The 16912-nt window shown below is 40.1% G+C and overlaps 2 protein-coding genes across 9 annotated transcripts in view; both read left to right on the forward strand.

Annotated features, from left to right (window-relative positions):
• Positions 1-6920, forward strand: part of adcy9 (adenylate cyclase 9) — a 42752-nt gene extending 35832 nt beyond the window's left edge. Inside the window, exons 10-11 of the mRNA XM_072384492.1 lie at positions 1311-1587; positions 1846-6920. Coding sequence (XP_072240593.1) covers positions 1311-1587; positions 1846-2901 — 1333 coding nt within the window. The 3' untranslated portion in view covers positions 2902-6920. The remainder of the gene's footprint in view (positions 1-1310; positions 1588-1845) is intronic.
• A 971-nt stretch (positions 6921-7891) lies between these two features.
• Positions 7892-16912, forward strand: part of crebbpa (CREB binding protein a) — a 35815-nt gene continuing 26794 nt past the window's right edge. For all 8 annotated transcript variants that reach the window (XM_072384493.1, XM_072384494.1, XM_072384496.1 and 5 more), the window contains exons 1-2: positions 7892-8797; positions 15786-16480. In XM_072384493.1, coding sequence (XP_072240594.1) covers positions 8710-8797; positions 15786-16480 — 783 coding nt within the window. In that variant the 5' untranslated portion in view covers positions 7892-8709. The remainder of the gene's footprint in view (positions 8798-15785; positions 16481-16912) is intronic.

The following is a 16912-nucleotide window of genomic DNA, read 5'->3' on the forward strand; positions in this document are numbered from 1 at the left end:
ATTGTCTTGCCTTCCTGATATTTATTCTGGTCCCCGCCCCTCTCCTCCTCCTCTGGCTCTCGCTGTGTGCACCAGTAGTGATGGCTGCTAAATGCCACTCGTGATGGAAATGACTCATCCAGCCCGCAAGTCAAAACTAAGCATTTTACCAAGTAGACAAGTGAGGAGGAGATGATTGATTCATTTTCTTATCTCTCGGTAGTTGCTCTGTCTCATGATTTTTTTTTTTTATATCACAGTAATTTAAAAACTATGATCAACCACAGGGTCGTTGATCAGTGACGCCTGAGCCTCAGGGTCTGATACAGTATAGTTTAATAGACTCTAAGCAAACACAAACCATTTTGCTCTTCATTTCTACTGAACACACTCATTCGTCACTCAAGGCTGAAAACACGAATTTAGCGACTCTGAGGAGCTTCTTTGTAGTTGCACCCTCAAAGAGATTTTCTGAAGCCGCTTATTAAACCCAAAACATGATTTTTTATTTATTTTTTCAAGCATTCTGTTTTTAATGTGCTGTGGGTCGCTTTGTAGCATCATCCAACAAGAAAAAGAAGATATCTACAGAGTTTAGCATTCATTGCCATGTGTGTGTTCTGAATATTCAAAATATAAATGCAACTTTTGTCTCATATGCCCAGAGACAACCAGCAGTGTTTTCCTTCTAGATTAAGATTTGTTAACACCCTCTTTCTTTGTCTTACTGGATACATAAAGATTGTTGCCCTTGGCTTCTTTGTCACATCTCTCAGGATTCACATTGTGCACTGTGAATGATCTTTAGGGGCAATAGCAATAGCCCTAAATTTTCTCCATTTGCAGACGTCTTTAGAAATTATTTTGTAGATTTTTCCATCTCTGTGCATCCCTGTAACACTTCTTCTAACAACATGTTAAAGTTGTTGTGGTCACGGCAGATTTTCACCAGGCTTCATGAGTAAGCAGACTTGGTATGGGTTCATTTTTGGGGACCACACACTACATTCACATTTCCAATTTCATCTTCTCAACTGCAACACCTGATTGCATGTAGATGTTGGAGAGGTCATCAACACAGAGGTTCACATCTTTTTCCTGTCTAAACTGAGAATGATTACTCAGTGTTCAAGACTCAGATGAAGATCAGTCCACATTAAATGACTAATGAATGCAGAAATCCCAATGACAAAGATTTTAATTTTTTTATCTAAACTTAATGTTGTGGATCCTCCAGATAGCATCTGTATCTTATAGTCATCATTTGCCTCTTACAATAATCCAAAATGTATCTTATTGTCGTCTCATTCTCATCCTGTTTTAACCCTCAGAATGAACATCTCCACACTGAGTGATGGTGGTTCAGAATCGGGCCCCGAACCTCCACAGCGACTTTTTGAACTTTTGGTCCCAGAGGCCATCCTGGCCTTTTTCTTACTCCTTCTTCTGGTCTGGTTCCTCAATCGTGAGTTTGAGGTCAGCTACCGTCTACATTACCATGGCAATGTGGAAGCCGATAAGCACCGCTTCAAGATTCAGACGATGCAAGACCAAGCTGAGTGGTTACTGGGCAACATCATCCCCATCCACGTTGCTGAACATCTTAAGGTTTTTGTTGCTGTTGAAACAAATTTATAAGACTTAAATTCATTAAAGTTATTTTTTCTTGATTCAGCTGTCTGATTGCTGAAAACATTTATCTTAGTATTATGTTAAATTGATTTAAAACACAATAAAATGTGTTGAGAGAAGGTTGATCTGAAGACTTTCCAAATCACCTGTACACAAAGAATGGAATCCACAATATTTGGAATATATTTCCTTCCTTGCTTATTGAAATGTGCCCTCTTTTCTGTGTTTTCACAGATGACTCAAAGCTACTCAAAGAACCACGACAGTGTGGGTGTGATCTTTGCCAGCATCGTTAACTTCAGCGAGTTCTATGAAGAGAGCTATGAGGGAGGGAAAGAGTGCTATCGTGTTTTGAATGAGCTAATCGGAGACTTTGATGAACTTTTACGGAAACTTGAATTCAAAAGCGTGGAGAAAATCAAGACAATTGGTTCCACCTACATGGCAGCGTCAGGACTGAACGTCCAGCAGATGGCTGAGAATGAAGATGACTCTCCGCATACTCACCTGAGGGCACTTTTCAACTTTGCCCTTGAGATGATGGGCGTCTTGGATGATTTCAACAAGAATATGCTTGGCTTTGGATTCAAGCTCCGCATTGGATTCAACCATGGGCCCCTAACAGCAGGGGTGATTGGCACCACTAAGCTGCTCTATGACATTTGGGGAGACACAGTTAACATTGCCAGCCGCATGGACTCCACTGGTGTGGAGTGCCGAGTGCAGGTGAGTGAAGAAAGCCATGCTGTGCTCAGTGCCATGGGCTTAGAGTTTGACTACAGAGGCACAGTGAATGTCAAGGGCAAAGGCCAGATGAGGACCTTTCTCTACCCTAAAAGTGGGGAAGGTGTGTGTCAGGATCGAACAGAGTTGGCTGCTGGAGTTGGACCCTTGTCTGTGGCCTTACCTGCCAGTAAGACTTCAGCATCTGTTGGCAAGGCAGTGGCTCCTCCTGCCTCTTCTTCCACTCCTTTATCCTCTTCTCTTTCCACTCTCTCCCCTCAATCCCAATGCACTGTAAGTCCTGTGGGAGCAGGACCTGAGCCTGTCTCAGCTACGTGCCCAGAAGTGAGGGATGAAGGATATAGGGACGCTGCACATCTAACTGGACAGTCCCCAGACACAGACATTCACACCCCTGCCCGTTCTGAGCCAGGCCCACAGGCCAGTGCTGCGCAAGTGCCCTCCCAGGTGCAGCCCGCTCCTCTCGCACTGCAAGAGGTGGAGGATGAAGAGGAAGAAGCTAGTGAGCTTACGAAACTCAATGAGGAGTTTTATGTTCGTCTCTGATCCCTCATGTCCCCTGCCTTCTATTCCCCTGCTGCCCCCAGCTGTTGCCTCTCTGGGACAAGTTGCAGATGTGGGCAGGTTATCCCTTCCTTTAGGCAAACGGAAGAAGGAGCTGGTCACTTCAACTCAAATCATGGCTTCAGTGGCTTTAAAAACAGTCATCGCCATCTTTCACGGGAGTGTTGCCCTAGTGCTGGGGTGTGTTAGACCTGTGTTGAGCACAGCAGTTTATAATGGAGGAAAAGGATGAAAGGGTTAAGAGAAAAAGAGGGAAGACTTGTTGGTGTTGATCATTTTTTTTGTAATGATTTTGTCATTAAGTGCCTTCAGGACTAGAACAGTGAACAAACAATTAAGAAAACTGAACAAGTTTTAGCAATCTTAGACTAAGAACATGCTGTGATTTCTTACTCCATGCTTTCATTTTGAATGCAAATATTTCTTTATAAATCAATACTGTTGTGCCATATCAGTTGTTTTTAACTTGATCCAAGTCTTGCCATTACTTAAGGGAAAGTCCTTTTAGATTTTATATAAGTGCCAGTGCAGTATGATGGGCTGCACAGGAAATTATGGGAAAAATGAGGGAATCATATGAAGCAGTGTTAGTTTATGTAATATGCTTTGACACGAGGGCTTAAATACAGTATTCATTTATGTCAGAGTTTCACTTTCAAGGGGACATGCTACAAAGCAGGTTGCATAGATTTTAGTTAGTGTCGCAGCTAAATGCACATTTTAAGCACAGCTCTTGCACAGTGTTTTTTCGACCACTTGTATTTGGTATCTATTTCCGCTTGATGGATTATAACAAATTTTTAAAGAGGGTTCTTGCAATCAAAAGCACAAAATATAATTAGACAAGGGAATATAGATCAGGAGGGAAAGGTGGTTTTAAAAAGCAAGACCATCACAAAAGCAGGAAGGCACTTTAAATATCTACTTAAAGTGACCCCAAATTGTGTCTTTGAGTATGCAACGCTCACCTCCTGTAGACCTGAAAGATGCTGGAGAAAAAAAATAGAAAGTTGATTCATACATCTAGAGTTTTAGATAAACTACAAACCTACTTTATTTAGAGTTGTCAACACATTAAATCAGTGCAATAAGAAGACCTAAATCAATAGTGTATTAATCTGCCTCTGAAATATTTTTGATCTCTACCTTATTTTGGCGTTCAGCACCAATCCAGCTCATACATTTAAAAAAGGGAGCATTAATATCATAAAAAGTAGATGCCATATTATTTTCTGGCTTTTTACACATTTTCCTTGCAGCACACACCAGATAAATTTCTTGAAATATTGAAAAAAAGTTCAGGAATGACATCTAATAGAGAAAAAATGATCTCACCTTAACCTCTAAGCCACGGCAGTTTGCCCGTTGTTTCACAAGTCAAGGGTAAGTTAATACTGCATTTTCGGGACTTTTCCACAGTGGGTTTGGTGCACTTACAGGGGAAAAAACATATTTTGGCTTGGTTTTTGTTATCAGTTTGCGTCAATAATGGAGCTCTTAAAAATAAGCAGAATTAAGTTTCGGAAACTTAGACAGTGCTGTCAGACGGGCGAATTACTGCTTGTGGTCTTTTCGTTGGACACAATAAAACAAATAGAGAATCCTACCAGACTCATCCATCATAGGCTACAGCGGGGTGAGAGTTTGATACTCGGATGATTTTGGGTGGAGTAAAACTTTAAGTGGGACTGTGAGGGACAATCACTGTGTAGTTTCTTGGTAGACGATGGGGAGGTCCACATGCAGGGGCTTCATTGTGAAAGCACAGATCAACTACAGTTTCCACAGTACTGTTTAAAACCTCAGAGTCAAATTTTGTGACGCTTCATTTGTCGCCTTCAATGCCAAAACAAACAAAAAAAAACAAACATAAGTCCATTGCTACAGACTTATTCAACAGCTCAGTGTTTTCTGCCTTTAGTTTTGTGATTTGCTGTTAAAGGATGGGGACTTTTACTGCCTCTTCCCTGAGAGGGGCCCTCTACTGTATCAATATTGTGCCACTTTAATTGAGTGATCTATAGGTGCAGTGCAACCTGAACTAGCTGATTGTTTTGTGGTGCCTACAAGTATGACTGTATTTTTTTTTTTTTAGTATTTTGGTTTTTAGTAAGGTTTTTTTTTATTTTTTTATGCTGTCATAATGAGGATAGGTTATGATTTTATCTTTGAGAAAATTATGCTCCTCCAACATTTGCTGCAATTTTTATTTGACAAATTCCATTTTTTCTTTGCTTCTTTCCACTTCTTTCATCCTGACATGAACCAGGTGTCTGAAATGGTGTGGTGTTCACATTGAATAGCTGCCTCTGTTGGTTTTCTTTGCTCTTTACTGTCTTCATGCATTGTCTTTTCTCCTGAAAGCACTTATTTTCTCTTGTTCCCTGTGTGTATGTGTACTGTATATGTGGGATAGGCTTCTAACTTTTTTCTTAAAATCAATCACAAATAGGATGCAAAAGGAAATTACTCAGCTAGGCCACTCTTTAGCTTTGTTTTGTTGCTGCTGCCTCATTCGTGCGGGAAAGACATTTACATTATACTATTTGGAATGGAAAAACATACAAGACCTGACATTTCAAGTCTGTCAATGACACCCGCAGTTATTTTGGAAACTGGTCTACCTTTGGGTTAAAGAGTCTTTCTTCGAGGAAGTGTGGCCACATGCAAAGATAGCTTAAGAAAGAGGGAACCATCTCAGTTTATCTATCTGTATCATCTGTAGCATAGAAACAAGATTGTTTACCTCTACCATTGTGCATTCTGAACATACACAACCAGTGCCTTTTGATTTAGGATATGTTTCATCAGTATGTGTGAGCTGCGACTATCGTCAAATAATCGTCACCCTAACGGCATAAATAACACGAGAATCCAAAGAAGCATCTCCAGCAGCCGTCACTGTAGCTTGAGATAGAAATAGTTACGCAAGACCTGCTTCGCCGGCCAAAATCATTACCTCTAAAACATCTTGTTGTACTTTTGTGATGCATATTCTCAGCTCGTTCATGTTTGCCAAACATTATGAATCATTACACACAGTTATAGAAAAAAACATGAGAAAATTGGGTGTCATTTATGAAGGAAGGTTTTTACCCCCCCATATGAGTTTTTTAGATAATCCTCTGTGAGGCTGCATTGCTTGGACAAGGTTAGCCGTAGCACATCTGAGGTATAAGAGGGACTCCACAGGTCAATGGGAACACCACCTCTCCAATAGTACACATCTGTACAGCAGCATGAATAAAATGTTAAAGTGAACACTGCTGGCTCTGTGATCTATGAGGTGGTAAGGGGAGATGTGTATGTGATCTCATGTGAGCTGACACCCAACATTTTTTTGTTTTTTTTTATTCCATGCTATACTTATCATACCTTTATTTCATGTCAGTATCATTCTTTCCATATTTATGTTGAACATGAAGCATGTTTTCCCAATACACAGGAATTTCAAATCACCATACTTTGCTTGTTTTAAGTTTACTTGGACAGAATATTGATCAATTGTGAATGGCAAGATTTGTCTCTTTTGTCAAAGGGAACTTGCATGTAGAAGTTCATTTTCCATTCATAAAATTGTACTTAAAAACAACAAAATGCATTACTTTTTAATGCTGAAGCAGAAGATGACAGAAAAATAAGGGAGACAAATTAAGGGGGTAGTGTCGGCACAGCATCACCTAATCAAATGATGACACCTCCATATAATTTTCAAGTACAATCAACCCATATGTGTTTTTAATTACACTGGGATAAAAGTTTGACAGTGTTGATTTGATTTGAAATGTCGTCTCTTTATGTTCATGAATGAGATGTATTATGTATGTTTTGTGCACATTATCCCTGTATCATTTATCAACACATGATCGTAATCTGTACACATTTGCACAAAGCACTCAGTGTTTGTACATATGCAGTTATTATGTCACATATGTTTTTTTTATACATGTGCATGTGTCAGATTTTGTCAGAAAACAATGAAAAAGAGACATGTATTATCAGATTGTGTGTCTATTTGCGTAAGTGTGAGTTATCTGATTTTATTCCTCTTCTTTTTTTTCAGTATGAGAGAAATAAATCTCCAAGCAGAAAACTGTAAGAGTCTATTGTAAAGTATAAAGATGACTTGATTTTAAACCTGATATATTTATGTATGCACACAGCGATTGGTATTCAAAATATTTTGCCATTTTACATAGCTGAAAGATGTCACAGGGCTCCAACGTGGAGGCCTAGAGAAACACCACTTGCACATCGATTGTTATCAAAAGCTTTGACCGCATCACAAATACCCTTGTCTCAGCGCTATAGCATTGAAGAGGAGGTCTTATAATCAGCTGCCTGATAGCTGACATTAGGACCTACTATGTATACTACAGTTGATCTTCACTTCTAGAACCAAATAATTACTTTTAAACATTTGTAAAGTTTAATATTTGACAAAGAAAGTAACCAAAGTGGACAACGCTTCCTGTGTAACTCCTGAGAAATTAGTTAAAAGTGAATTTAGAAGTAAAAATTGAATATCTGCAATCAAAAATGACAAATGTGCTATAATGATTAGGTAGTCCTGAATGTAGTTAGCCTGTCTTTTGAATTTTAAAATTAAAACTTTGATAACCTTAATTTCAAAGTCGACCAACATGAAATTCTACCTGTAGACCAAAATATAAGTGTACTTCACTTAATATGTAATTGATGCAAAACAAAAAAATTGCGTTGCATATTATAGATATTTAAATAAAGATAATATTTAACTGAGCATTTACAGTTCGGTTAGCATTTTTACATTATAAAGACTTAACTTAAAAGTGTACAAAAAAAAGAAAATTGTAAATTGCTTGTGCTAATAGCAATACAAGAGCGCCCCCAGCGGTCAACAGCGGGGGTGTTTTCACGTAGGGCGTGATTGCGCGGCCCCTCCCCCTCCACAGTCGATCTGGAAAAGAAAAAAAAAAACTTTTTTGTATCGAAGGAATCAACAGCCGCCATCTTGTCGCGGCTCGGAATTGGGATTTCGGTCCAACGCTGGGTTTTATGAAGAAATCGGCCATCCTTGCTGGGATATGACAGCGTCTTTCAGCATTAAACGAAAACTTAACGTCGCCTCGGAAACATTTTGTGCGAAAAAACGGCAATTGGATCGGTGGTCGTCGGGCAGAACAGCTCCGTATATCTGATTTCCCCCTTCAGAGTGCGGCGATTCAGCCCCTGTCGCCGTACGAGAGCAGTATTGTTTACCGTGGGCAAGCAGAGACCAAATCGTGACTTTCGAGGTGATTTGCAAAAATAGAGCATTTTTATGCAGTTGTGCATTTTTGGGGAGCTTCGCGCGATTTTTGCACGAAGGATTTTGACGTCACGCAAAATGGGCACTTTGATCATCTAGAAATTACGACTTTTCTCACGGAATGCTGCAATCCACCTAATTTATCTGGATTGTCATCTTGAGGCTCGATTTGTACATGGGGGACGTTTTAGTTTGGGTTATTTAATGATAATAATGTGGGTGTTGGGTGTTGGATTATCATGGGGTGAATGGCGGTGGCGAAGCGGGGCGCTATTGCATTTCTTTTGAGAGACTGACTCGCAGCAAGGAGTAGCTAACGCTAACAGTTAACTTAGCTGGTAGCAGGCAATTAGCTAGCTATTAGCCAGTTAGCCAGCGTTAGCAGGCTGCCAACTTGCTAATGTGCTAACTGGGAAGGCTTGGATTGCAAGATAAACTTCCTTGTCATAAAGTATTCATAACTGTCAACTTAAGAAAAACGCACCTACAAGAAACCAACTATGGCTGAAAACCTGCTGGATGTCGGACCTCCCAGCTCCAAGCGGCCGAAGCTGAATTCACCTACCCTGTCAGCGTCTGATGGACAAGGTAAAGGCCTCAGCATTATCTGTACATATAAACGCAAATATGATAAACATGTATTCATAACATGATCATCTGTCATCGGCCTTTAAAAAAACATGCGACACTGACCTGTGGAGTTACCAGGTCAGTTTGGTGCACTGTTGGTAGTTACTGTGGTTTTTACTTGTGTAGCTGGTTTGGTTTGGTTTGGTTCGGTTTGGTTCTGTGGTGAGCACGTAACTGCATCTATTCTGTATACGCCAGTACCAGTTTGTTAGATACATCTGTGTAAATGCTGTCCGATGGAGGTATGCAGAGCATTGTACCTGCAGGACGTTTAACGCAACAGTTTAACGGCATTACTGCACATAACCTTTACTAAAAGCATTCAGTAAAAGTAGTGCTGTAAGTTAAGCAGAAATGCATCTTATTATCTTTATGGAAAGCAGATTTTCTGCAGGTGTCAAGTTAAATTAACTTAATTTAACAAGCTGTTAACCGAGCTCATGTATGTGTAGGCAAACTGTATGACTCTTGCACGTGTATTGCTTTGAAGGCTTGCATACAATTTCGATTTGCTGGGAATTAAAATCCTTGACAGTATTTTGGTATCGCTTTTTGGTATTATGCATAACAGCAGGCAAAGATGGTTTGAAGACATAGCAATGAAAGTGGCCCCAGTTTTGTCTTTGAAACCTTTTTGTAATAAAGTGCTCTCCAAGAGCATACCTGTTCTCAGTCCAGATTCCTGTCCAACTCATGATACTCTGAGATAATATAGCCAGTTAGAAACTGAAGCATTGAGAATTATATGAAGAAGGGAAACTGGACGATTTTCATGACCTGGGTGACTGAAAATCTATACCGACAAGTTTCATCTTATGTGTTGTGCTCCGTATTCAGATCTCTGTTGATGCAGCTGTAGTCGTGAAGGAGAAAAACAACGCGTTTAATACATGTACTCAGATCAGCCGCCATCCCGAAGACATGTTTTGGCTGAGACAAAAACCTCAGTCGTCTACTTGGCCGCTCTCACAACATCCCTAAGCAAGCGTACAAACGTGCTCCCAGCCTAGAAGGGACTGGCCTGCCTTTGATTATACAGATTTTTGCTTAAGCTTTTACAAGTAGTGCAGAACTCTTGTGTGACATTTCTCTCGTCAGATGGACTCTTGAAATACTCTGCAAGTTTTGAGCTACCCCTCATTTCTTTATATTTTGCTTCCAATGAGTCAATGTCTTGAGCAATAGTTCTCTAGGAATTCTGAAAGTCTTTCTTTGGACATTGTCTGCTTTTTCACACATTTTCAGTCCAGTCCTTGTGCCTCTCGAAAGGAATGTTTTTCTTTTATTCAGCGGCTATGTGCTGTCTTTTGAATCATTCAAAGATTGAAAAGCCACCGAGCTAAGGATGAACCAGTTTGTGTTACACAAAGGCCAACTTGGCAAATAACCAGATTGTATCTTCAGGCATTTTGTTAATCTTTTGTCACAAAAACACATATTTTGTTCCCTCTTTAGATGTATCTATAGAAAATTCCAAAAATAACAATTTCACAGACACAAATAGTAATTTTGCTCTATCATGTTGATTCCCAAAAAGCTATTTGCTGAAAACTTACCATATGGTTTGCAGTGTGTCCTTAGAAAATTGAGGAAACTGGACAAGTGGAGGAAAAAAGAGAAAGTGGCAGACTTGGAAAAATGAACAGCAGACGAGTAGTTTCTGAAAGTGTTGTTCTTAAGAAATGGAAGAAAAAGAAAACAGGACCTGAGGATATATCTGACCCTTCAGTCGATCCATCAACTTAATACCAAAGCCTCATCAGAAATGGTCCGAGTGGCTTTGAAGAAGCCATTCTTAAGGAAGGGAAACGGGGAGAAAAGGCTGAGGTATGCCAAATGATACAAGAAGTGGACTGAAAATCTGTGGCAGCAGGTCTTATGCAGAGATTAATTCTCTCCAGAGCCCAGATCTCAACATTATTGAAGCAGTGTGGGATCATCTTGACAGAGAATGGAACAAAAAGCAGCCAACATCCAAAGAAGAGCTTTGAAATGTTCTTCAAGGACTGTTCCTGAAGACGACTTAAAGAAATTATGAGAAAACTTCTCTAAGAGGGTTCAGGCTGTGTAAAAATAATAAAAGACTGTCATATCAAATATTGACTCAAGCTCGTTAGAATTACACTCTGTTTTTGTCTTATATACTGTGTTTCCATTTATCTTTTCACATATTGCAGTAAATTGCTGCATCTGTTCTTCCCTTTTCTGGTAATATATATATGAAGCAATGGGTGGATCAACAGTTGTACAGTGCTGTGTATTGTTCCAGTAGCTTAGTTATTGAGATTAAACAATCTGCTTTGTATCGCTATGATATTGCTTTTAGTTTTAAATGGAGTATTTGAAATATGCATTACCCCCTTTAAAGCTTATTGTAAAGTTTCCAGCTTGTGCACATTCTCTGTCGTCCATATATTCTTTCTGTATTATCCAATGTACAAAGTCAACAAATAGAAAGTGTCTAAAACATCATTCTAAAGCTCATGGGTACAATCTGTGATGGGGGCTTGCTGAAATGTGTTATTTTCTCTTGACATTATGTCTCTTATGTATCGAATAGAGGCAAGCAAGCCACTGTCTAATGTTAAATAGTTTTTAAATGTCCTACAAAGATGTTTTTAATGCATTATTTTCCTTTTTTCTGCTTTATCAAAAAATATTCAATCCCTCAACACTTGGCTACATATCGGATCAACTCTATCTGTTGTTCCACACCAGTCACATACTTTTCTTCTTGCCGTTGGTTTGAACTTTTCAAAAATGTGAAGCTGCGAGCAGCATTGAGCAAGCCCTTGCACCTTGGCACTTAAAATCCCTTCAGGCCATTGTTTCTTTCAGAGACGCTGCGCTATCAAATCCGACAGTTACTAAATGATTTGACAGTCTGTTGCACTTTTAAGGTATATATGTTGTCTCAAATTGTATCTATTTTTTTATGAAATCACGAAGATATAGGCCTCACTTTTTATTTCTCTTCTCTTCTTGTTTTGGTTTCGTGGATTGTGCCGTTTGGAGGAGATAATCTCACAAAAAAACCCGTTGACAGCTGTTTCATGTGTCCTACCCAAAATCTCTGTTAAACCAGTGTTGTTATTTTTTTTTCTTCAGTTGAAGTCTTTCCACGCCCATTGATAAATCTGCTTTATAATCCCAACTGCTTGCCTCATTCTTGACATTACTCATTATTAGATGAGCATAAAGTTCGTTGTTTATGATTTTTTTTTAATATATATATAATATAATATATATGAAGAGTCTAGCACAAATTTGAAGAAATGCAACAGAGCAGCTATAAGGTATCATAAATATTGGTGGCTAATTGATCAGTGTTTATCGGCTGACCAAAATAGAGCGGCTCCTTCTCGTGGAAGCTGGTGATGTCACAGGACGAGCAGCATACCGTTCGGTAGCAGCTGCAGACCACTGTGGAACCACTTCACCAAGAGTGAAATGCCATCGGCGACATTTCAATCTATGCCTTTATTGCTTGTTGGGAGGAGGAGTGAGAGCCGTGCAATGATTTAACAATTCTTGAGGTGCACTTTAGCTAGTTGAAAGCTTTCTGTGTCTTAAAGCTTTCTATCTTACAGAATGGCAGTGAATTAAACATATTGAGCTTTTCAGCTAAGAGTTTAAGTCTGACTGTTCTCTCTGATAGTTAATCCAGCACGTTTTCTACCTTTTACAGCTCCCACTGATGGCAAAATTAACACAAGACAGAGAAGCTTGTCGGATATGTTTTTGGTTTAGATTGTTTTGTCAGGATTACTCAAAAAGCAATTGCTAGACTGGCAGGAACAATTTAGTGGTGGTTCGAAGTGATTAACTCTGTATCTTGACCTGGACACACAAATTTATCTAGGTGGAGGTGAGCTCCTTTTTTGTGTGCTGACTCACCACAGGGAATTATTAGCAAGTTTTCTCAAAATGGCATTCAGTCAGTTGGAGGATTAGTCAACCACTACTGTAAGTGATACTATAAGCATTTAACACCGATAGACGGTTTGTTTTTGGGAGGTTAGAAAGATTTAAATCACGAAATTGAGTCAGAACTGTGCAACTTGTTGCCGTCCCTGCTTGCGTTGTTGACTTGGGCCTCTTTGGAGCAAGATGACTCCTTTTTATTTTGTTTCGATTAAGTTAAATAGATTTTCCAAGATGTTTATATCTGTTTGTCTTTATGGTTATTAGAACCAGAAGTGTGCAAAAATCTAACCGGCTACCTTTGATACGTGTCTCGCTGAGGATGCTCGGTTTTGTTCCATGTCCCGAACACCAGAAAATATGCAGATAATTTGGTCGGGACTTTTTCTGCAGTTGCTGTTGACACGTACACTTCGCAGTGGAAGATTTTCGGCTGGAGATTGTGTTCCCACAGCCTGACTTTTGGAGGAGGGGGGATGGGATGTATAAAGTATGGGGTGGAAATCGCTACTTCTAGAGAAGTAATGTGGTCGGTACACGCTGATATGAAACAATAAATGCAACGTACCCTGTTGAAAAGAGTTCTGCATTAAATGGAAAATAAGATGTTGTTAGGAAAAGCATAACTTTGGACATGAGGAATTTCAGTTTAGTTTAATTTACATTGCGCCAAATCACAACAAATGTCGTCTCAAAGCACTCAAAAACGCAGTCCAATTCAATCCTATCCTATTCATTGTTACACAATCATAATCTAATCAAATTCGTATGCTAAACTTCTGTTTTTAATTTTGTTGTTCTGTATAGACAGAAATGATATAAATGCCCACGTAAACAATAAATCTTATAATCACTGTTAATTGAGCTAATTATGTCTGCATAAACGTCTCCACTCGACTCAACAGAAAACTGTTAGGTGAAACTAAAATTTATGTTTCCATCTTATTTACACCATTTTATATAGTAGAATGACTGATTTATACTTTTGCCCCGTATGATAACATAATTTGACTTCAGCTGTAGAAATGGCATGTCTGCCATTCACTATTTTTGTAGCTATAGGCAACACGTAAACGCATACTTTAACCCATTTTGTAACTGTAACCTATGTAGCTACATTTCCCTGAAAGGACCAAATTATTTTATCAGAAGTCTTAACTTATTAGTGGTGCTAGATAAGTAACTGCGGTAACTTATATGACCATCAATAAGAAAGATTTCATTAATTACTCCCCCCAGTGACCTGTACAGCCAAATGGGAAATAATTTTGAAAACGGAAACAAAAAGGGTGCAAGAAGAGCTGTAGTACAACCCATGTCCCCTGACAGCAGTTTGCAGTACCCAATCAAAACTTGGCCTTGTGCTTTGGGTCTTTAGCCAAGAGGTTTGGGGGTGGGGATGTCACGGTCTGTGTGGATCCCCAAGCAGATATAAATGCGGGGTCATGCCTTGATGTGAATACTGCTGCTCTGAGAGCATTCATACAGCTACTGGTTAGACAGGATGGGCTGAGATGTATGAGGGAATGAAGGATGGGTGGTCCCTTGAGCCTAAAAGAAGCTCCCTCCACATGGAGCACCGGCATGCTTTATGCCGGGGGACAGACTGTGAGCTAGTGCAGCAGATTTCAGCAGCAAGGCTGTGTTTACTCAGGGAAGTGTGGAGGCCAAGTGCCCTCATTAAAAGCAGAGCACTGATTGAATCTCAATGAAGACATCCAGCAGTAGTAGACGATTGCTCAATTCTTTCGCCTTTCCTCAAGCTTTAACACCGTGTTTATTTTGTGTTGCTGGCTGATAAACGAGATTCCTCAGTTATGTTACTTATGTTATGTTATGATGCACATATACATCTCTTCAAGACTGTTTTAGAGGTTTGAAGTAGAAGGTGGAAAGTCAAGTATAAAAAAAAACGTATAAAAATGTTGAATTTATATATGTAAAATTAGCTTTAATTTTGCACAGAATAAAAAGCCTTAAGAGTGCTTAAACTGCCAGAGTCTTGCCCGTTGTGAAACTCCTGCAGGGAGAGCAGACGAGAGGACAGGAGCAGTGTAACTAGAAATAGCAGCAAAATGAATGTGAGCTTATCTTAATTCCTTTTCATTCAACTCGAGGGTTGTGGAAAAAAGGGCTTAAGTGGTGGTGTTAGGTTTACAATGGAGCTGAAAACTCTGCTGATTGTTCTAGCACATTTGTGACTTTTTTTTAATGAAAACCAAGTTACATGTGAAAGCAACAGTGTAACATTGAATCACCCAGAGGGGGTTGAGGTAATGTTCAAGTGTCAAACAATAAGTGGTCATACTCCAGCCAGAATCTCCGACTGCTTCGCATGTCAAAGTGTTATTCGGCAAGACGCAGAACACCACGTTCCTCCTGAAATTTTCGTCTTTGTCTGATTGTAAAGGGGGTAAAAAGTGCTACATATGAGTGTATCGTTTATCAATCTAGTTTGGACAACAAACTTGAGAATGATTGTTTCTTCATGAACAGCCCGTATGCATGCACACCCCTTAATCTTTTCTCACTGTCTTAATCACTTGATCTCAAGCAAATTATAGCTCCCTAGGCGCTCAGCATTATGCTCACACCTCTGGATGGTGTGACACAAATATTCCTCCCCCACACAGCAGGATTCTCTTTGCTGTCACACTTACTTGTCAGCCAGTAGCGATGCTCTTATTATTGTGCTTTGTGCCGTTTGTCTTGTACTGCAGGAAAGACGCCACTGTGCACCAAGGAGTTAGCACGTTGACTTGTCAATAGCTCATAAATAAAAATGTTAGTGAACATTTGGATTGGGACAATGGCTCAGCTGTGGAGCAAATGGATGTTTATTCCATTTTTAGCACCTGCTGTTGATGCTTTAAATATTGAACAAATTGATGGACCGCTGGCAGATAGAACATTCCCTACCGACACACATTTTTAAAAATCCTTCCACATAGCATTTTTGGAGAAATTCACTGTCACGTTGTCTAAAACTGATGAGATTTTACTCGTTTCTTTCCTCGCATAGATCTTGGGTCTCTTCCCTGGGATGAGTTGGAGAATGACCTTCCAGATGAGTTGATACCTAATGGAGGTGATCTGAGTCTGATGGGTGGGATGCCTACAAACGGTGGAGCCGCACCTGGAGCCAGTGGTGGTGCCTCTGTTGTCCCAGATGCAGCTGCTAAGCATAAGCAGCTCTCTGAGCTTCTTCGGCCCGGCAGCACCTCAAGTATCACAGGTACAGGGCTTAACTCGGCTAGCCCTCAACCTGGCGGCATGGGGCCACAGCTGGGAACACCGCTTGGCAAGAGTCCACTTGGCCAGGGTTCTCCCAACAACCACCCGTCCCCTAAGGCCCAAAAAGCAGGAACACCAGCTGGAGTTGCAGGACAGAAAAGCAACAATAATACTGTAACTATGGGCTTGAGCACAACAGGATTCAACCAGGCTATGATTAACAATAGCCAGGGCCATGCTGGACTCCTAGCTCAGGGCGGGCAGTCTCAGCCTGGACAGGTAATGAATGGTGGTCTCGTACCTGGAGCTGGAAGGGGACGGGGAGCTGGGGTAGCAGGTATGCAGTACCAAGGATCGACAATGCAGGGAACTGCACCAGGAGGAACTGGGAGTGCGTTGGCAGAGACACTTACCCAGGGAGGGCAACAGATGGGAGCTCATACCACCCTTGGCGCAGCCCAGCAAGCAGGCAACATGAACAAGGTGAGTCATGCTCCCACTCTTTCACATACAGTGTCTGTGCATGCATGTGTTCAGCTGACAGGAAATCAAGGCACACACAGAATATGTCTCTTGCTATGATTTGCTATTTGCATAGAGATTTGGAGAGTGGGTGAGAACAGTTTTAATATTGGACACAAACTAAAGTGATTCATCTAAACAACCGGTGACTTCTGGCAGATAAAACTTAATCAGCTTGTTGATGAGGTGTTCTTTGCATCTCGGCTTGAATGTTGTTCCATTCTTCCTACGGTGCTTAATGAGTCAAAGCTGACATCTTAACCTGTCAAAATGATGTTGTTTATTATCCCCTGACAATTCCTAAAATTGTTTGAAGTCATACTTTGTCAATTCTGGTTGACTTTATGTTGTGTGAGTGTGCACGTTTTATTTTGGGATGAAATTTTAAAAATC

The sequence above is a fragment of the Leuresthes tenuis genome, unplaced genomic scaffold (assembly GCF_036924035.1).
Source record: "Leuresthes tenuis unplaced genomic scaffold, fLeuTen1.0.hap1 SCAF_4, whole genome shotgun sequence".
NCBI lineage: Eukaryota > Metazoa > Chordata > Actinopteri > Atheriniformes > Atherinopsidae > Leuresthes > Leuresthes tenuis.